This window comes from Haliotis cracherodii, unplaced genomic scaffold (genome assembly GCF_022045235.1).
Source record: "Haliotis cracherodii isolate W230 unplaced genomic scaffold, xgHalCrac1.p SCAF_5, whole genome shotgun sequence".
NCBI classification, from domain to species: domain Eukaryota; kingdom Metazoa; phylum Mollusca; class Gastropoda; order Lepetellida; family Haliotidae; genus Haliotis; species Haliotis cracherodii.
This window is the reverse complement of record NW_027266308.1, coordinates 65,957,347-65,979,938: the sequence shown is the minus strand read 5'-3', so window position 1 is coordinate 65,979,938 and position 22,592 is coordinate 65,957,347. Positions and strand designations below refer to the sequence as shown.

The following is a 22,592-nucleotide window of genomic DNA, read 5'->3' as shown; positions in this document are numbered from 1 at the left end:
GACATTTATCAAACCAAGTCAGCGAGCTTGACCACGCGATCCCGTTCGTCGCCTCTTGCAATAACTTTTTCATGAGGGACAGTGGTTTAAAGCATGGAAAAAGCAAAGGTTTTAGAAACATTGTGGTATTAATTCCACTTGTCTCGAATACTTTCTGTGAATATAAAGAAACTATTGAGTATAATAAAAAATATTCTTTTGTGTTTGCCCGCCTCAGTGGATAGAGAGTCTGTCCGGAGAGCGGAAGGTTGGGGTTTCGATCCCCGGCCGTCAAAAGATACTGGTTGTTACCCTGCCTGACGCTAGGCATTTGGAAAAAAACAAAAACTGGTCATCTCGGAGTTAAAATTGCGGCTTGTTGTGTCACTGTCACTATAACCTGGGCCTTAGTCCGTACTACTACAAGCAACCACAAACGTATCGACTATACTAGAAACGGGATAGAACGCCTCGAGACATAACAGATAACACTTCTGAACAGGAAGAAACCCCTTCCCTCAGCATGTGAAAACTGCTGTTTGCGTAGAGACAAGGTTTGCGTTGCAAAGCGTCAATCGCTTGCAAGCGATGTACAGCGATTCGCCTTACAACAGTGCGCAACTTTCAGCCGCTTGTAAGCGAAACAATCGCTGGCTGGGGTCGCTTCGTTCCTAAACCAATATGGCGGCTGACTTTGATCGAGGGACAAGGAAGTCTTGACTGGATCAACGAGGAAATGAGCTAAGGCAGGTAACACCCCATCATCCTCAGTCTGCTCCACATCTTCAAAATAGTCATAAATGTCATCAGCTCGTCACCGAGCCTCTTCTATTACGTTATTCATTACATCAGGGCAACTAAGCGGCATCTGTGCCGCCATTTCAAGCGCTTCAAACTGTTGCAGACCCCGGGATGAGCAATTAATTTGCTTTCTCTAAGCGATTCGTGGCTTGCAACGCGCCCCAGATGTGCCGTGACGTCATACTAGTCATGACGTCACAGTGGACAATGGCTTTCATGTCACCTTTAGTAAGGATGTCATAGCTCATTTTTGCTACAGCAATGGTTGCAAAACGCATCTCCAGTAATGTAGTTTGTTATATAGCTTTTGAATCCAGTGCAAGTGAAAGAGGAATGGACACATCTTCAGGTCTTAGGGACAAACCAAACGTTGATAGTATATGTATGTAAGTTTTGTCTTCTTCAGAAAAGATAACTTAAAATATAGCGGGTATCTTATATGTGGAATTATTTACTATATTACGCGATGTTAAGGTATGCTACAACTAATATTTGAAATTTCTATCTGTATAAAATAAAGACGGTTGAGAAGCAGTGATGTGAATACGATCAGCTCATAACCTAAACAGATCCCATCCTAGGATAGCAAAAAAGTAAAAAGCCTTGCTTTTCACACAGCCATCCCTTCCATGACAGCGGCGCCTTGACAGTGATGCTGAACAACCACACACAAAGAAAATAAAACTATATAAATATAATTATACAAATTCTAATGGCAGTATGGTTTTAGGAAGAAAAAGTATTTAATGTCACCTTAACTGAAAATGATTCATACGTTTGAACGTGGAGAATTAAAATACGGTCTAATTCCAGGACTCGAACCGCAGCGATTATCAAGCTATATGGCAGGGTATACAGAGCAACAGTGACGAAGAACCGGATTCAGACAGCGTCGATATTGACGAGCACTTGCGTGGAATACTGGAAGGCCGCTATGCGTTCATTGGTGAGGAAACCTACCATGAAACATGGCAAGCCAAGAGTTGTGACATACAGTTCGTGAAACAACAGTTTTACTTACAGCAGTTTGCAGTGGGTCTTCCTAAAAACAGTACAAACACCAAGGTCTTCTCAAATGAGTAAGTAAAGACGCAGCATAATATTGTTTTTCTGATATTTGTCCATATTTTTGTTTTGTCAAAACATTTATTTATTTGAAATCATTTTCTCTTGGCACATCTGAATATGACATCAAAGTGATGACATAATTGATTCAGATGATTGGTATAAGTCAGCTGGACATGTGAATGAGTGAGTATTTACTCACACCGCACTAAGAAAAAGAACTAACAGACCCTAGAAATTCCTCGGTTCATGAATCAAGAAGGGTGTTGGAAGCTGGCGGGAATTCGGTATTTGGAGATGGGAATCTATCTCCACCTGACAGTTAGATGAGACACGGATGGTGTCGTAAAATGCCTCAAAACGCCCACGTGGCGCACTTACCTAACAAAAGCTGTATCAAAACTTCTCTAGGGATCAAGTTGGACCCTAAATAACGCAGAGCAATCATGTCTAAGAAACAACGAGTTTAAAGCAATTTTGATATCTTCACATTCAAATCAAAGTGTTGGTTCCATATTTAGACATTCACGATTTCACATTTAATCAGGACTCCATTCATTTTCATGGTTTGAGTGTTGAGTATTACCGGTTGGGCAGGACGTGCTTACCCTTTTTCGCAAACACCTAGTGCCATTACTGGTTGTAAGTGATCCATTCATACACTCTTCAAAAACAGAAACGCACAGGGAAGATTTTTATTTAATTAACTGTACCTAATAAAGTCGATATATTTAATTTAATATCATAGATACAAATAATGAATTTTGGAGCTCTGTAGTCACATACTGTCTTTGTACAACGGCATTGAAAACTGTTCATTGTCATGTCACATACGGCCACAAGGTAGCTCTGAACTCAGTATCTCGTGTGACCGCTCCGGGCAGCAATCACGGCTCTGCATCTCCTCGGCACTGACTGGATAAGTGTACGAATTCTGTCCTGCGGAATTCTGCGCCATTCTGCTTGTAACGCGTTGGCCAGCTGTGGGAGTGTCTGCTGCGTGTTCTGACGTTGATGGACACATCGATTGAGTTCATCCCAGAGGTGTCCGATTGGGTGGAGATCTGGAGATCTCGACGGCCAGGGCAAGTCGTTGATGTTGCCATTATGAAGGTAGTCTATAGTGACATGTGCGGTGGAGATGTGTCTTGTTGAAACACCTCCCTCTGGCGGTCAATGAATGAAAGAATGATTGTAGCGATTTGCTGTCAAATTTCCCTTAACCACAACCAAGTCAGATCTCGTGGTGTAGGATATGGCACCCCACGCCATGACACTACCGCCAGCGAATTTGTCGAATTCACGTACACAATGTTGGGCAAAATGCTCATTTCGACGACGATAAACACGTTGTCTTACATCTCGCTGATTAAGAAGAAATCGTGATTCATCGCTAAACCACACTCGTCTCCAGTTTCTCAAATTCAAAGGCTGTAAGGTATGGCACCAACGCAAGGGTCGTTGTCGATGGACCTGTTGCAAAACAGGGACGATAACTGGTCTTCTGGGTCGGATTCTAGCCTCGCGAAGATGGTTCCTTACAGTCATGTCCGATATCCTCCTCAAACCAGGGATGCGTCATGCAGTCTCCGTAGCTGTGGCTATGCGATAACGTAGGTGGAACAGTCGAATTTAGCGATAATGTGCATGGGTGGTAACTCTTGGTCGGACCGTTCCCGGACGGTCTGCAGTGGAATTGAACTGACTACCTGGTGCTGTGGTGGACGTGGAAGTGGCGTGCCTCTTTGGATACGTCCTATGGCGATGTTCCGATCGGCAGCGCTGACTCGAGACATTTTCGGACTTGAAAAATGTTGACAATTGAATGACAAATTATTTGCTAATGCTTGCCTTTTAATAGCCACTACCACGAGTTATGAATGTCATAATTTGCACATGCATTTTGCTTTACTGTTTTCTTCCATGACATTTTTGAACAAGTGTGAAAACAATGCCATTTAAGACATTGCAAATCGACAATGGCTGCGTTTTGACGCATCGTTTGTCGAATATCAGACCGCCAACATCAATAACATATATCCAACTTATATACCGGATTTTTTGTGTAGTCAGGTTCAGTGAACTACATACTAACTGTGCGTTTCTTTTATTTTGAAGAGTGTATATTTTGCCACCCAATGGAATCTGTGCCGTGGGGTTATCGAGACTGGTATTATTTCCGGGGTTCTTACAAACGTCGGATAGACTCAAACATTTGTTTGTATCAGAACATGAAAATATGAACGTCGACGCCGGATAATAACCAATCTCAGTTATCTGACTGATTCTTTTGGGCGTAAAAGTCGAAAAAGCAATTAAGTTGTATGAATGGATCACTGAAAGTCAATGCTGACATAGTCTTGTTCTCTGATTGTTGTTTTAGGCGTAATCAAATAAGTTGGTAATTGATCGATCTGTCAACTGAAACACTTGTTCGAATAATGGCTTCGGCTGACAACAGATGTTATTTGATGGAGTAAAAACACTAGAATACCAATACAGGATTGAAACGAATGTTTTCGAATTTTTGAGTTGTAAATCAGGGCGAATTTGGTATTCGGGCCAACTAACAGCAGATTCCGTAATACCTGAGAGATACCCCATTTGCTGGGGCCTAGATGGTTTTGACACTCGTGTCTTACTTTGATAGGGAATCTTGCAAAATGGTCTATGAATATATGCAAAGCTACCACCTACAGCCGAAGATCTCATTTCATTACAACAAGAGCCAAAGTCGGGTATGATAGGAAAAGTGCATTGTGGGGAATGTGGTTAATTCAGAATGTTTAGTTTTCCCCCAGGTTTTGCGTCAGGTAAGATGTCCTAAACGGATCAATGGTTTAAGCGCATTCATTATTAACCCAGCGTAACACTACACACACTCTTTTATCTTCTTGCAGGGTGTTCCACATGTATGAAAGAGGTCTTCCACGCTACTGGTATGATCGTTGGAAGTCTAAGAACCAGTGTGGGATACAGGAGAGAGGACCACACAGATTTCACCTACAGGACTTACAGATCCTCTCCTATGTAGTTGGGGCGGGAGTTGTCCTGGCCGGGTGTGTGCTTGTTGCTGAAATCCTGTATAGCAAAGTATGTTATAAGAGGTACAGAAGCTCACCTTACTAGATATACTGGTGAGGACGAGTGTAGCCATTTGTATGGGTTTCTCTTAATTGAACTTTCTTGACATGTTGTGTGATACTGTATCACGCTGGCATAAAGGGTAATTTCTGAATGGTTATTGATTGTTTACACACGGATATTACAACTACAATAGCGCAGCGAAATGTAATTGGGAGCAACGAAAGCAGAGTAGATATTTGGCGTAAATGTACAATAGCAATACTCCCAGACATCAATTAAGTCAGAATATTACAGTATGATAGATAATATCCTTTATGAGTGATTGTAGTTGGCATTATCCATGTATACATATCGGAAAAAAAGTCAACCGATTGTTAAAAATAGAAGTGAATATCTTACACATAGAGTCTATTAGCGATATGCCTCTGTAATTGTTTGTATCAGCCTTCACACCAGATTTGAAGACAAATAATACTTTTCCCCCAGATATAAGGAAAAAATCTATCCTGGAATATTTTATTAAATGTAAATGTAAAGAGAGAAAGTGTGTATGGTTTTGATGCTTTCAAGAATTCAGTTGAGATTCCATCTGGTCCTGGAGATTTATTGTTTGTAAGATTATCAATACAGCTAGAGACTTGCCTTGATTCAGAATTTGCCAGAATTATTTAGGATTGTTTCTTGGAGCCACAAGTAATTCTTTCTGGGAATCAAAAAAGGCATTTTTTTCTTGTTAAACTCAGTTTTGAACTTATTGCGAAATGATCTAAAATTACTAAAAGCCTGCCCTTGGTCCCTGTGAGCTCTAAGAGCTGCATAGTTGTCAGCTTTCTTAGTATGTTCAGCTGCTTGTTGATAGAATCTTGTGAGATCTAAAACTGTTCTTTATATGTCATGACCAATACCATCAATTAAATTGTGATGCAAAGTGTCATATAATAAAGTAAACCTTGTAAGGAAGAGATATCTTGTGTATTCATTCCAAACATATTTAATCCAGCTTGATTGTCTATCTGTGCCAAACTTGCTGTTATTATTTACCTGGTCCCTGTTGTCAAATTATTCATAAGGAGACTGGATGTTAAAAGAGCAATATAATGGACAGTGGTTAGATTCATCATATGTACCAATGCCCAAGTTTGAGATATATGGGAAAAGTGAGGAGGAGGAGGCAATCATATAACCAACAAGACTTGTTCCATTGTGGGTCACACATGTAAACAGACCTTGCTTCTCTTCAAACAGTCTACCATCCATAACATGAATACCAAATGTTCTACATAGTTCAGCAAGCGTTTTGCCATACTCATTATGAAAAAGATAAACCCTGCTTGACCTTGGTAGGTCAAAGTGATCCGAAGGGTAGTCATCAATATCCTTATCAATATAATGAATATTGTAATCCCAGCTGTGGGAACTGCAGTGATAAGATCTGGCATATCTGATGTATTGATATTATCAAACGGAGTAGTTGCCGTCATGATTAGAGGGTATAACATGAGGCATCTTGGCGTTGGTGATGGGATTTTTATACATAATTACACATGTGGCGAATCTAATCAGGGCCTTCAGTGTGCCGAATGAACTTTGATCATGTTTCTGACCTCCTTCACCTCGTAACGTTCACCATATTATGATAGCATTTAGCAAAGTCCCACGATCATGTGACACAGGGTGGCGTCTGTAAACATAAAACGTCAATCCGCCGAAACAGATTCCATTTGGCCAAAGGAGAAAACGTCGTTACTGGTGGCATCACAGAAAATCAGTGATGCCACCAGGTGTTCGCGAAAAGGGTAAACGTCCTGCCCAACCGGTAGCACCCACCATTCACACAATTTGCATGAGAAAGCTAGTATTTATTGCCTGACACCGCACACCAGTACTCTTGCCATGCGATGTCAGCCTGTAAAGAACCAGACAATCAAGTGATCATTCAAACAGAAGATTCAGTGACTGGATAGAATATTTACTGTTTTTTTCGAAGCAACTAAAAACGTGTACATGTTTTTTGGATGAAGGTTCAAAAACGTTTAATTGGAATGACATCTGCTGGGAAGAACAGCTGAGATCCGGCTGCAGAAATATATTCGTTTTGCAACAGTGTGTGTGTGCATGTGTGTGTGCATATGTGTGTGTGTGAGAGTCATTCTCTTTACGTAGCCAATCACCCAAATGATTATATTGTAAGAATATATTTCGTCACCAGGAATATCTACAGAGCGGATTTAATGAGGAGCCACGATGTTCTAACTGGTAGAAGTGTGTCATCAAAGGGCACAACATTGGTCTTTGGCTGACTGTGGCGATAAAACACATTCTGTTAATCTAACTTGTAATGGATCGTCACGGAGAACTGGGTATCATTGAATAGGAATAAAGTAATAATAGCATCACTAGAAAACGGGTATAAGTTCTCTCTGTGACATCAGATTAAGTCAGTACAAGATTGAAAACTGCACGATATCTATGTATGACAGATTTGTGGGGTAGTGCTACATGTATATTGTGAAACAAGGGTATTAAAATGAAGAACATAACTATTGAAAGTTACTAATAAACGTGTGTAAGTGTTAAATCTCCCATCTCTGTGCAACAGAGTAACTAATCTTTCATTTCTGCCGAAACAGATTCCATTTGGCGTAAAGGGCAAATTAGATGTGAAAATTAAATGAATGATACCAGGTGTTCATGAAAAGGGTACCATGGTGGTGCCCAAATCTAGGGCTAAAGTCAGGAAAGTAGCCGGCCATTCAATCATGCGTATACCTTGGCTCAGGTGTGAGGTGAAAGGACGGGTAAAATGAAGAGAATTGGTTTTCGTCTGTAGATACAATGTGACTATGAACACAAGTCTTGGACTTGTGACAAGGGCGACAGGACGTCTCTAACTCTACCACATCCACATTAGTCCCTTCACATGATAATTCAATAGAGAACAATGTTGTACACAGATATTACTATCTACGTATCTAATCAACATCTACAGCTACTGCCAATCAAATAACAGTCCAGTCAGCACATCAGTGTAATTACACAGTAGGTTTGCACCACGAATGGGCCATTGACATAAAGCTTGTTAAAAGACAAAAGATGAGGCTCACACATTTGTTATTACTCACGACATATTAGTTCAATTATTTAGAAATAGTCGTACTTCACCAGATATGCAGCGGAACCGAGCGGTGGTTACCATGGCCTCGCGCCCCGTCTCTTCATATCGATGCGAAGGATGTGCGGCCAAATGTGGGCACGAAGACAAGTAGAATTAAGTATACTTTTACCGATGTGTATCCTTCTTCAGAAATAAAGAAACAACTCTCATCTCCCTACCCCGTCATTATATTAGAAACAAAGAATATTCTTTCTTAGACTGGCCTCACCTTGAAGAACTTCTAAATCAAATATTTGTAGCACCGCACTCTCATTTAGTTCGGAAATTTCTTCATCGAGACTGCTTCATAATATGGTCCTTGATAACCCATTTCTTTTTCATATGATTACAATATATTTTCATTAACATTTTCACATCATGCAATGCCAGCGAGCGTTGTTCCTGATATGTTTAAAGCATTTTTATTGGAAATATGACAACAAATTGTATTTAAGATGTCAGGCATCATCTTTAGTGAGAAGGGGCTTGGTTGTGATTTTTTGGGCTGTAAGATAGATATCTCGAAAGAGATCTACAAATCAACTCAACAAACTGAGCTCCTCCATTATCACACGTGGTACTGAAAAAAGTTAAACAAATGCAAAAATCAATCCTGTCTTCATTTAATCGTTGCTTCGCATTCAGTTCTAAACATGGATCAAGAATTACAATAGCCAATATAGAGTGAGGAATAAAATCATTACCACTCGACATCAATCATAGTGCAGACAGAAATATCATCACCACTTGAACCAAATCAATTATTTTGAAATTCCTTCCACAGACAGTTGTCTTGAATTTGCCTGCCACAACAATAGTGAGTGAGTGAGTTGGGTTTAACGCCACTTTTAACAGTATTCCAGTTATATCACGGCGTGTCAGCTAAATGTGGGAGGAAAGCCCGAAGTGATGCAGGTCTCAGATGTTTACCACTTCGGTGAAACCCACGAGCACGGGTATGGTGCAGACAAACCTGAGACATGATTGGGGCGAACCGGGATTCGAACCCACAATCATACGTAATTGACGTGCCCAAGGGACGCAACTCTGCACACCGAATCGCGGCACCTTAGACGACTGGGCCACCCATGCCCCCTGCCACAACAATAACACTGTTGCAACATGTTTTTCTTTGAAAAAATCAGGCTCACAGTTTTAAATAGTTCTAATCTCAATACCCCTCCCCCTTTAAGTATTGATCTCGATACTGTTAACACACTGTCGCCCTTTAGTCAATACGCCACCATTTGCACCCAGGAAGTATTTATTATTCAAATATCTACGTGCCAATCTACGTGTATATACCTTACAACTTATATTTGATTCAATTAATCATTAATAATCCTTATATTTCGTACGGGAGATATTTACCAGAGGCAAATTTAGTCTGGCGCTTAGACAAACAGCTTCAAAAGGGAGGAGACAACGTTAATGCTATCTTCAGACAATCAACTGCACATTTATCAGCCACTCTATGGTTCATGTAATATGAGGGACGTTCAATAAGTTTTGCAACTTCAATATAAGACCAAGTCGCAGAATATCTTTTGCACTTTTATTTTTCAATATAATCTCCATTCACCTCAATATACTTATTCCATTTGTCCTTCAAGCTTTTAATACCACTTTTATAGAAATCCGCAGATTGCCCCCCTAACCACGCCTCTGTGACAGCCTTTATGTCCTCGTCATCCTGGAAGCGTCTTCCAGGTAAGGGAGATTTCATTTGCCGGAACAGGAAAAAGTCACTGGGGGCTAAGTCTAGGCTGTAGGGTGGGTGATTTAACTGAACAGCCCAGACTTAGCCCCCCGTGACTATTTCCTGCCCGGCAAATGAAATCTGCCCTACCTGGAAGACGCTTCATGGATGCTGAGGACAACATTGTTGTTGTTGTGGAAAAGAGCAGCAACGCCATAATTACATTTAGTACTAGCGACTAAATGTTTTTATTGCAGGTATATCATCTTATGTTTACAATTTTACTTACTTCCTGCTACGTCATCGCACGCGCGTGTCCTCGGAAGTTACGTAACCATCTCGTGGTGACGTAATCACTGTTTTTTCATTACGTAACCGTCTCTACTCTTCACTTTCGCACAGCTGTCAATCCGTGGTACATCGCATTGTCGCTCTCCGCTTTCTACGTTTTATCTCATCTTTCAATACTACATTCGCTGACGTTTAGTCATACCTTTCTCGCAACCGCCGATAGACCTATCTTATAGCTTCGCTGACGTTTAGTCATACTCCTATCAAAACCGCTGATAGATCATGCCCGCGAAAAGAAGAGCCGACATCAACCATCGCTTGGCCAGGGGGGCCAAACAGGCACGAGTTGTCACCCCACCCCCAAGAGAGGTGAACGGGATCACCATCGAGCCAAGCGCTACAGCGGACGGTGAGTTACAATATTCCATAAATAATCGTGTGTCAATACCATCTGGTATTTTGGCTTCCACTGCGCCCGTGCCCAAACAAACTGATCACGTTTTGCATAATAATCAAACCGCATCAGTAGCGCAGCAGCTGCAACAAATCTGGGCGCTCTTGGGGCAATCGGGGGCCAATAACTTGGGCCAACAACGTAGCACCGACAGTGCTGACATTCCCGCGCTTTCTCTCGATGCGTGCGGTCCAGGTGGGGTTAACCCGCCTTTTCAGATCGAGGCTCACGGTGACGTGTCACTACCGAACACGTTAGCCAATGAAAATCGTCCGTCGGGGGAATCCCTCGTCTTCAACTCAGAGTTTATCGATGCACACGTTAAACAACAAACCAGGGAAAAGGTATGGCGAGGTGAGTATGTGGACATCGGGACACTTCTACCCAACGACGCGGGCACCGAGGACAGCGAAGCGCTAACTATGGTCACAGATACTGCAGGTAAGGTACTATTTAAACCTGTCAAAGCGCCAACGAGGAAAATAACACTGGGAAGCTGGACATCCGCTTTCCATATTTACATGAACATATACCTTGCCAAACATTTCAGCCTACGGATAGTGCAAAGCCTATTATCGTACATGGAAACAATCCGTTCAGCGGCACTTAGATGTGGACCGGATGCCTGGTGTCTATACGACCAGCAATTCCGACACAGGATGGCTAGAGACCCTCTACGACAATGGGACAAACTTGACGGTGAGCTATGGCTAAAATACATGATCCCGCAGTCGGGGCGTCAACAGGTAGGTGGTACATTCGGTCAGCTGACTGCTTCAAGTGTTTCAGACCCTGTACTTAACCTATGCTACGCATTCAACAAACCTCATGGGTGTAAAAAGTACAGCTGCGCGTACTCCCACATATGCAGTAAGTGCGGCGAAACAGCTCACGGGGCGTCGACCTGCTTTCGAGGACAGGGGGTCACACGACCCCCACTCTCAATCAATAGCTCAAGCTCACGCTTTAATGGCTCAAGCCCACGCTTTAATGGCCCAAGGCAGTCAACCAGAGGAACTAGAGGTAAGGTCTTTGGCTCCTACTCCCGTCAAACTAGATAAGTTAACACCATGGTTGTGTCGTTATTCTCAGTTAAACGCAGAGGATGCGCAATATTTGCTCGATGGTTTTACAGTTGGTTTCCAACTCGAGTTCCAAGGGACACGCCATAGTCGGCTAGCAGGTAATTTACAATCCGCAACCCATAAAGATAGGAGGGACATAGTTAGACAAAAGCTTAAAAAAGAACTGGATCTTAACAGAATGGCAGGACCGTTTAGCACTATCCCCTTTGTTAACTTGCAAGTATCCCCTGTAGGTCTAATCCCAAAGAAACAGGCAGAATCACAACAATGCCAAGGTGAGAAAGTCGATGATTTCCGTCTAATTCATCATCTGTCTTATCCAAAAGGAGGGTCAATTAATGACCACATAGATCCGCAAGCATGTTCAGTCTCTTATGCCAAGTTCGACGAAGCTGTACAGATGGTGCAACACTTGGGAAAGGGAGCACTGCTTGCAAAGTTCGACATCAAGTCAGCATTCAGAATTATACCAGTGCACCCGGATGATTTCGAACTGCTGGGTATCCAATTCGAAGGTAAATTTTACTTTGATAAATGCTTACCATTTGGATGCTCGATATCATGTGCTATTTTTGAGACCTTCAGCTCATTTCTCCAATGGTGCATAAGTCAGCGTATCCCAGCAATACCGATTATGCATTACCTTGATGACTTTCTGACGGGGGGACAGCAGGGCACAACACAATGCCAATCCTATTTGCAGTCTGCATTAGAAATGCTAACTCATCTTGGTATTCCCATCGCCCAGGATAAAACAGTAGGTCCAGTGTCTCAACTTACATTTCTGGGCCTCGAAATAGACACGCTAGCTATGCAGGTGAGAATACCGGAAGGTAAGATCAGTGAAATCACAGCCCAAATTCAGCACATACTCGCCACATCAAACTCTAAGGCAACAAAGAAAGAATTACAGTCACTCATTGGTAAGCTCAATTTTGTGTGTAGGGCCATCCCAATGGGTAGAGCATTCTGTCGAAGACTCATCGACCTCCTCTGCCAAGGTAAGCAACCTTTCCATCATATTCGAATCACAGAATGGGTAAAACAGGATCTTCAAATGTGGCTTACATTTCTCACGAACTTTAATGGTGTATCAGTATTTCAGGACAAGCTGTGGGTGGACAACTCTCACCTTCAGCTTTACGCAGATGCAGCAGGGAGCATAGGTTTTGGGGCCTACCTTCAGGGCAGATGGTTCTGCGGTAGATGGCCTGACCATTGGGTTAAGGATGGGACAACACTTGACATGACCTTTCTGGAGCTGTTTCCCATCGTCTGCGCCATTCAACTATGGGGAACACAGCTGATGAACAAGAAAATACTGTTCTACTGTGACAACCAGGCAGTGGTGGCAATCATCAACAAGCAATCAACCAAAGCCCCTCGGGTGATGAATCTTCTCCGCCGCCTCATCCTCCTTTGTCTTAACTATAACATTTTGTTTAAGTCAAAATACATTGCAACTAATTCCAATGTTATAGCCGATGCACTCTCGAGGTTTCAGTTCAATCGTTTCCGGGCAGTAGCACCGGAAGCAGAACCTGCGCCAACGCCGGTTCCAGACAACATATGGCACATCTGAAGCAAGAAGTTGACAGGCTTCTACTACAGTCACTGTCTGAAAATACCTGGTCGACTTACAGGACAGGCATCAACGCGCTGAAGCAGTTCAGATTGGTGCATCAGCTTCCAGAAACGTGGCCAGTCCCCCTAGATCAGGTCGTAAACTTTATTGCTCATTTGTCAGTCACCAACCATTCTCCCAACACAGTAAAAACATATATCGCTGGTATATCCGCCAACCATAAATTTAAAGGTATGGAAGACTGTACCAATCATTTCCTGGTTACTAAACTAATAACAGGTATGTACAAGTCAAGAGGGCGCCAGGACACAAGGAAACCTATTACTCTGGATCTGTTGAAGGTGGTCATCAACAATCTCACACAGGTTTGTTCTTCGTCATACGAGGTATGCCTTTTCAGAGCTGTCTATTGTATAGCCTTCTTTGGCTTCTTTAGAGTAAGTGAACTAGTTCAAACTAAGATGTCACAGCCAGGCTGCTCCATCAATAACGTAAGTATATCAGGCGAACCGGAGAAAGCTACGATCCACCTTCCACACTCCAAAGGTGACCAACATGGGTACGGCAATTCAGTGGGTATAGAGCCGACACCAGGTAAATCACCCTGCCCAGTGGCTGCCCTTAAGGCATACTTAAAGGTACGCCCATCTGGCCCCGCCCAAGCATTTATCCACTTTGACCATTCACCGCTAACCAGGTATCAGTTCCAAGCGGTCCTAAAAAAGGCCTTGGCCCTCAGCTCAATAGGTACTGAAAGTTATTCTTCCCACTCTTTCCGAATCGGGGCAGCAACAACGGCAGCTATCAATGGGGTACCACCACATCTCATCCAGCAATATGGCAGGTGGAAGTCAGAATGCTATCAGTCGTATATACGTCTTCCTGTGACATAATTATTCATGTTAGTTAACAAGAACTAAAGGCAAATAACTAATAACTGCCAAATGCTACTATAGTACATTTGTTCCAGTCTGGATGGTGGGCTCAAGCTTTATGACAAGGGCGAGGCAACAGCTGTCCCCACAGCGCCCGGAGCTGGTGCCCCACAAAAAGATTTTGTGGTTGGCAAGGGGCGGACTGCGGTGGAACGACCTGGACAGGGTGATCGACGCTCAGGTGGAGGCAACGCGGCGCAGTCCTTCAGCTGTCGTAATACACTTGGGATCCAATGACTTGGGCTCCACGAAGACCAGCCAGCTCCTCATAGATATGGAGACGTCAATCATGCGGATCCAGGCACACCTACCAAACACCCATGTCTGTTTTTCTGGTATCCTACAACGAAGGTATTGGCATTCCGCACGCGACCCACGTAAGGTGGAAAAGAGTAGATCTAAGCTCAATAGGCGGTTAGCCAATCGTCTCCGCGACCTTCCTAAGTTCTCATTTATCCCCCATCCTAGAATAGTGGCCACTGACCGGTCCTGGTTCCAGTGGGAGGGAATCCACCTTAGTTGTAAAGGGATAGTAGCTTTCGTAAAGGATATCGATCATGCCTTGGTCCAAATTTTCAAGTAAGTAAATATAAAGGTAAGACATCTTTCTTATGAGGCAATCATGGCGGGCACGCGTATCATCATCCGCGGCCGTGGGGTGTGGGGTAGCACTTTGGTGCTAAGTGGCGTGGTTCTTCTGGGCTACCTCCTATATCATCATAATTTATATTGATATACTAATTAGGGTTTCCGGTTACCTGCTTTCCAGCGGGAACCCAGACTGGGTTACCTTCTTACCAGTTGGAACCCAGTCTTTCCCGGGTTTTCACTCGGGAATCTAGTAACAATTATATTTGGCAACGCAAGTTGCCACATAGCTGGGCCTGGCGGCGTTCGCTCCCATTTAGACCCGCAGCGTTGGTCGGGTTGCGTCGTTTCCGTCATTTGGGCCGTAGCATTAAGTATATATTAACAATTAAATTTGGCCTGGCGGCGTTCGCTCCCATTTAGACCCGCAGCTGTGGTCGGGTTGCGTCGTTTCCGTCATTTGGGCCGTAGCATTAAGTATATATTAACAATTAAATTTGGCCTGGCGGCGTTCGCTCCCATTTAGACCCGCAGCTGTGGTCGGGTTGTGACATTTCCGCCATTTGGGCCTTAACCATTAATTATATATTAACAAATATGTTTGGCGACTCAAGTCGCCACATAAATACTATTTATTCCATTGCTAAATTGGGGTAGCCCTTTAGAACCTCCACACCCTCGGCCATTAAATCCACTGTTGCGTCTTTGTCATTCTTTCAACATAGCCCACCTTCCTCAGGGAGGTGGGCCATCGCTGTAATATCCTGCAATAATTACATTTAGTACTAGCGACTAAATGTTTTTATTGCAGGTATATCATCTTATGTTTACAATTTTACTTACTTCCTGCTACGTCATCGCACGCGCGTGTCCTCGGAAGTTACGTAACCATCTCGTGGTGACGTAATCACTGTTTTTTCATTACGTAACCGTCTCTACTCTTCACTTTCGCACAGCTGTCAATCCGTGGTACATCGCATTGTCGCTCTCCGCTTTCCCACCCGCCCGCCCTGTTTGCCTCCATCTATCTCATTTCCATTGTACATCAATTTTATTGTCTATGACAGGTACCAGGCACAACAAATTGTACATATCTAATTATATATCTCTCTAATATTGTACATATCTTGACAATGTGAATAAAACAAGTCGTGGAGTGGCGTGGTTCTTCTGGGCTACCTCCTATATCATCATAATTTATATTGATATATATACTAATTAGGGTTTCCGGTTACCTGCTTTCCAGCGGGAACCCAGACTGGGTTACCTTCTTACCAGTTGGAACCCAGTCTTTCCCGGGTTTTCACTCGGGAATCTAGTAACAATTATATTTGGCAACGCAAGTTGCCACATAGCTGGGCCTGGCGGCGTTCGCTCCCATTTAGACCCGCAGCGTTGGTCGGGTTGCGTCGTTTCCGTCATTTGGGCCGTAGCATTAAGTATATATTAACAATTAAATTTGGCCTGGCGGCGTTCGCTCCCATTTAGACCCGCAGCTGTGGTCGGGTTGCGTCGTTTCCGTCATTTGGGCCGTAGCATTAAGTATATATTAACAATTAAATTTGGCCTGGCGGCGTTCGCTCCCATTTAGACCCGCAGCTGTGGTCGGGTTGTGACATTTCCGCCATTTGGGCCTTAACCATTAATTATATATTAACAAATATGTTTGGCGACTCAAGTCGCCACATAAATACTATTTATTCCATTGCTAAATTGGGGTAGCCCTTTAGAACCTCCACACCCTCGGCCATTAAATCCACTGTTGCGTCTTTGTCATTCTTTCAACATAGCCCACCTTCCTCAGGGAGGTGGGCCATCGCTGTAATATCCTGCAATAAATAAACGGCCTAAATTCAGCAAAGTTCTGAATTTTTTAAGTACTTTGAGTATTTGAGAAAAAGCGATCCATAAACAGGTTCAGAGAGACCATTATACTGAATGACCCGCATTACATGTCTTGTCTGTCCACATCGATGAATATAATCGTATATTTCAAAATCTTTTGTAAATATTAAATTTGTCTTAATTATGTTGTAAGAACACACACAACAATAATATTTAAGCACAAAACACAACAGATCATATACCAGTTCAAAGACCGACAACAGGCACTGTCATCAGGCGAATGTATAGAAGCCACCTTCTGGTGCCTTCATCGCTGCACAGACATATTCTCTCTTGTATCTTTGTATATATCGTTATGCGCATTGGAGCCTCAGAGGTCACCTACATTGTAATGTTTAAACGAGTTAGAAATGTAAGATTTGGGATGAGTCATGATGTCACAGCTGAAAGGTTTTTTTAAAACAATAGTAAACAGTGGACTGCAACATTCTACAAGTGAAATATGCAAAGAATGATAAATAGAACAGATAAATTATTATAAAAACGAAATGTTTTGTTCGAAACACTCCGTATTCCGGAGCTCTTTATTCCGAATATTGTTTAAGGGATTGAGTGTCATGGAATTGTTAAGCAATGAATACACACTATCTCTAAGTGACGTTGAAACCGTTGTAGCAATGTCAACATGATTGGTTCATGGATTTCATACTTCGTGTTCTTTCAATTCAACGTTTCGGTATTTTTCAGATTTTATTATAAATAACAACGACAAAACCCTTTCCATATTCATAAGAAATATCTGCTGAAAGTAGCGTCAGTTGTACGATTCCGATTATATCATAAAGGCACTGTGCACCATGCTGTAAATACTAGCATGGAAGACGACTCCAGATGAACAGGGTTGGTAAAAGAGAGTTATGAAAAGATATAAACTGCAGGACAATAGCAAGCATATGCCCATGTTTGATGGCGGCTAAAACTGACAAACAACACATGGTTATTCAGTGGTGATGTATTTGATATAGGTACCATAGTTGTGATTTAGACCTTAAGTTTGCAGTGTTTTCAGCCTAGTAGCGTATTAAATGTTTGGTCAACTCCAATTCTCAAGGGTATACTTGCTTGTGCCAGGCAGTTTCATACAATATATATATATTAAATACTACTTGTTTATCACTTTGGCGTTGTGAAGAGAGGCATAAATTACAAACGTCTGGTAGATAGTCATCAAGGAAAAATATGGAAAAAATAACATGGTTAACTCACCTGGATCAGTATGGCGCGTTGTCTGTATTCAATCCGGGCGCTGGAAAACTGAGCTTGGAATTGCAGGACGTAAAGAATTACCTCATAACAGAAATGCTCACGGTGTCCAAAGTATATTTTATTTTTGTTTGTGTGCAAAGACAAATTCTACAGGAAGGTCGTTCTCAGAAAAACACAAACTCAAGTAATCAGAAACACATATTGTGTAATTAGACAATAACATGCAAGTTATATGTCAAAAGTTGGAAGAACATGAAGATATTTCATGGATTACTTCTTTATTGTTTGTAACGGCTATTCAGGCCTGAAGTTTGCCTCCTATTCAGGTGAATACCGAGTACATGTGTGAGAGTTAATATATACTCATGCTAATGTGTTTACACAGGGTAGAATATATGTACCATGTCAACGATATTATGGGAAGTCAACAACCGAGAAGCCAGTTAAAAACAGTAAACATCTGGAACATTGACATTTTGTGGAGTTATGGGGATGACTTCAGTAATGTATATCTAAATACGTCCATTATCATATAAACTGACGTCCAAAAGAAACTTTACCAACTGAAAATATACATTTCAGACAAAGTATAATTTTCTTTCCGATGAAGTCTATCTAAAACACATAACCTAAATACAACAATAGTGTATGCAGAAAATGTTAATCGTCTGTTACATGTTTGCGAGATGACACGCGAAAAAGTGAAAAACACGTGCACCACATACAACTGCAAATGCACGTGCGGGTAAGGGTATAAAACGATTGCAACGGCAAGTCAGACATCCACAATGATAAAAAAAACACAAAAGAAATGCCATGACTCACAGTCGAACAACGTTAACGAGCCTTGGGTATGGTACAGATGGGAGCCGAACACGCCCATATTGCAGGAACCTTCGGTTGCTCCCGTGTTGCCGTTACCAACTTGATGCAACGTCACAGACAGACAGGGCGGACCGCTGACAGGCCAAGAACAGGCAGACCCAGGGTGACCGCGCCCCATGATGACCAGTATTTACGTACCGTGCACCTCCGAAATCGCTTCCTGACAGTGACGTCATCGGCGACAAATGCCTTAGGTCACAGGGTTAGTCGACAGACAGTGGCCAGGAGACTCAGGGCTCATGGAATCAGGGCTTTTAGACCATACAGAGGACAGCTATTGACAGCGCAACATCGTCGTCTGCAATTGAGCCCGGACTGTACGAAGTTGGCAACGATGTGACTGGCAGAGTGTTGTCTTCACTGACGAAAATCGATTCTGTATGTTTAGGGCTGATGGAAGACAACGTGTATACCGCCGAAGGGGTGAACGAACGGCGGCGTGTTGCGTGCAGGAGGTCGCACCATATGGTGGAGGGAGTGTCATGGTGTGGGGAGGGATCTGTGGGCAGGTGAGGACATCGGTGGTCATCGTTAACGGAAACTTGACAGCTCAACCGGCAAGAACTGATCTTGGCCCTCCAAGAAGAATGGCGTCAAATCCCACATGACCTCATCAGACGACTGACTTTTTATATGCGTCGAAGAGTTTTTGCGTGTATTGAGGCATTTGATGGTCACACACGCTACTAATGACTTGTTATTGAACGTGAGCGATTGTTTATGTACTCTGCCTATTGTCCATGATTCTGAACAATAGGAGGAGCTCGCAAATTGGTCATGTCGACGATCATCGAAAGCATCTGTGAAGTTCTGGGTTTTTATTTATCGAGATCGGGTAGGTTATCGGCAAATAATCAAGACTGGTTTATTCTCTTGCATTTAAAAGATGGTGCTTGTTGTACCTTACCTGGCGCTCGGTATTAAGGTACTAAAACAAGGACTGGTCGGCTCAGAGTGAGTGCACTGTGTCTGAGTTAGGTATTTATGTTAAACTGCGGGATGGATGGTATCTCAGTAGGCTAGTACTATAAAATTGCATTAGTCCGCACTAGTACAAGCTTTAAGCAGCCATTTAAACACACACACACACACATACACATCGCTATATCAGTGCAATTATCTTGGAGATGTCGTTTGGTATTAAACGACGTTCATTAATATAATACAAACTGACAAAAATACTGTTTTTCATCACTGTGTCGGTGAGGCCACATTGATAGATGTTCGATGTTCGATGGTTGAATTGCTTTGGTCGATGGATAATTATCCCTATTGACGAAGTGTTGCTGGGCGAGTAGGAACGGAAATCGTCCGTCAATACATGTACATCCGCTTCTCAAAGGTCTATTTCTAGGACTGCAACCGCATTGATAATCAGACCATATGGCAGGGAATAGAGAATAATGGAGACCCGGATTCGGACGGCGTCGATGTTTTGTCGCATTTGTTTGGCGTTATACAGACCGCTATGAGTTCCATTGGCAAGAGAACCTACCTCGTACTATGGCAAGAGCTCCGACTTACAGTCAGTGAAACAACAGATTTCCTTTACAGCAGTTTGCAGTGGTTTTCCTAAAATCTCCACAAACACCAAGATCGTCTCATCAGGGTAAGTAAAGTCAGAACAATTTCTTCAGATATTTGCTTCGCTTTACATTATCCTGACAGCTGTTAATATGCCACCAAAAATAGAATTATGTTTCATAATGTTTGTTTGGTTTTCTTCCAGTGTGTCTCAAATACAACGATTACTCACTAATGGTATGGTAGGGATCTAGCCAGTTGGATACTTTTTTCATTCATTTCAAACTTGTTTTTTCATAGTGTATATTATGATTAGTTATATCGTTTTGTTTCCATACACGTTTTAAACATACTTCTGTGATAGTTATTTTACTGTCCTTTGTTGACAAGTTTTTATACAGTCTAAATGCATTAGTGTTAATACGGTTGAAATACTGCCGATGTGACTCCATATTTCACTCAATCACTCAAATCAAACAAAGGTTATGTATTTAGATTATTTCACAATTTTGCATGTATTAAGCATTCTCAAAAAGACATACCGCCTTCTCGGTTTACAGATTTCTTACCTTTTCGCAAACTGCTGGTATCATCACTGTTCAATAGTGATTTATCAATACATGTTCCTGATATAGTCGGAAACGACTCTGCTGTTAGCAGATATTTCTTATGAACATGGAAAGGGTTTTGTCGCTTTCATTTACTGCCAAGAGTAGGATATTATTATTATTATGATGATGAATAAAATAAAAAATGCAGCAAGAGGGTTTGGGCTCATCGTCAGCTCATGGCCTTTGCCCCCTCCATATGCAGCCCAGTCAGCGAATGGGACTTATCCCAGGAAGTGCTGCCTAGTCAAACCCAAACAGAACTTTTCGGAGAATGTGAAGACTCCCAAACATTGCAGCCTTCTGCATTACCTAGATTGTCTGTATTACAGGGCTGTATTACAGGTAGCAAACCCGGGGACACTCCCAATGTCAGTCAACAGATTGGGATGTACCAAACCTAAGGCACCGAGAACAATGTGGATTCGGACAACTTGGTACTTGTGATGCAAGCGTGACATTTCAAAGCAGGGTCTGCATATTTGCCATGTTTTTCCTGAATCTTGTCAATCACATTAGTGTCAAAAGGGGCAGAAAATTCAATAATACAAATGATTGCATTGGATATATAAAAAATGACAAGATAAGGTTTGTTGGCCGGGATCACTCTGAGACTGTATACAGGCCTATTCCAATGAATTTTGTATTTATCATTTTCCATGACGCCCTCTACATATTCTGGGTCGTACCATGGATGGACCTCTGTGTCAAAGCCACAAGCATTGCGAGGACGGTAATAAAAGGATCGAGCCACTCCGTCATGTTGCTAAAGATACTGTGTTTGTGCCAAAGCTGGAAATACACAGACAATGTGTTGGACAGTCTCATTACATTCATTGCAAAATCTACATTTCATATTCACATTTTGATGCATTTTTCGGCAAGCATGCCCTGCTGAAGATCTATTCTAACCCGGATCTTCACGGGTCCGTTACTTCATGTGCTCCTTCACATCTTAGAGTCCCGTGAAGATTCCGGGGTAGCTAGATCTTCAGCAACCCATGCTTGCCGTAAAAGGCGGCTATGCTTGTTGTAAAAGGCGACCAACGGGATCGGGTGGTCAGGCTCGCTGACTTGGTTGATACATGTCATTGATCCCAATTGCGTGGATCCATGCTTATGATATCAATCACTGGATTGTCTGGTCCAGACTCGATTATTTACCGATCGCCGTCATATAGCTGAAATATTGCTGAGTGCGGCGTTAAACAACAAACAAACAACAAACCAACCAACCAACCAACCAACCAATCACTTCTTAAATCTCTACATTGCATTAATTACGAATGAAAACATAACGGAAGACGTTTGAGATCCCTGCCAAACTTCAGAAGTTTGCACATCCAACATCCAATGAAACACTTACAACATAGAGAGATTAAGTGATTTCAAGAAGAAATAATTTCTACAGAGTTAAAAGAATCTTTAACATCCATAAAGTCACAATATAATCTTCCACGTTTGTTGGACAAACATTGATTTATTAAAGTATTAATAACATTATTATCTGATATGTGAAGAGGACGAAAATGAGCGGGAGCATTATAAATTCCCCTTCTTAAAAATAGGAAGTATCATCACTGTTCTGGGCATTGGCCAGTTATTAATAGCAGCAGTTACATGTGAAGACATCTATTTGTTGCAATTTTAAAGAGTTCAAACGGGATTTCATTGTCCACAATTCATAACAGCAAGTGAGAAAGTAAACTCGTTCAGTGCTTTTCTTTCGTCCCAATCTTTA

The 22,592-nt window shown here is 42.2% G+C and overlaps 1 protein-coding gene across 1 annotated transcript; it reads left to right on the top strand.

Moving 5' to 3' along the window:
- Positions 1-13,303: 13,303 nt before the first annotated feature.
- On the top strand, positions 13,304-14,441 carry LOC139443362 (integrase/recombinase xerD homolog). Its single transcript, XM_071224349.1, has one exon. The coding sequence runs from the start codon at positions 13,434-13,436 to the stop codon at positions 14,091-14,093; it is 660 nt and encodes a 219-aa protein (XP_071080450.1). The 5' UTR covers positions 13,304-13,433; the 3' UTR covers positions 14,094-14,441.
- Positions 14,442-22,592: the final 8,151 nt, after the last annotated feature.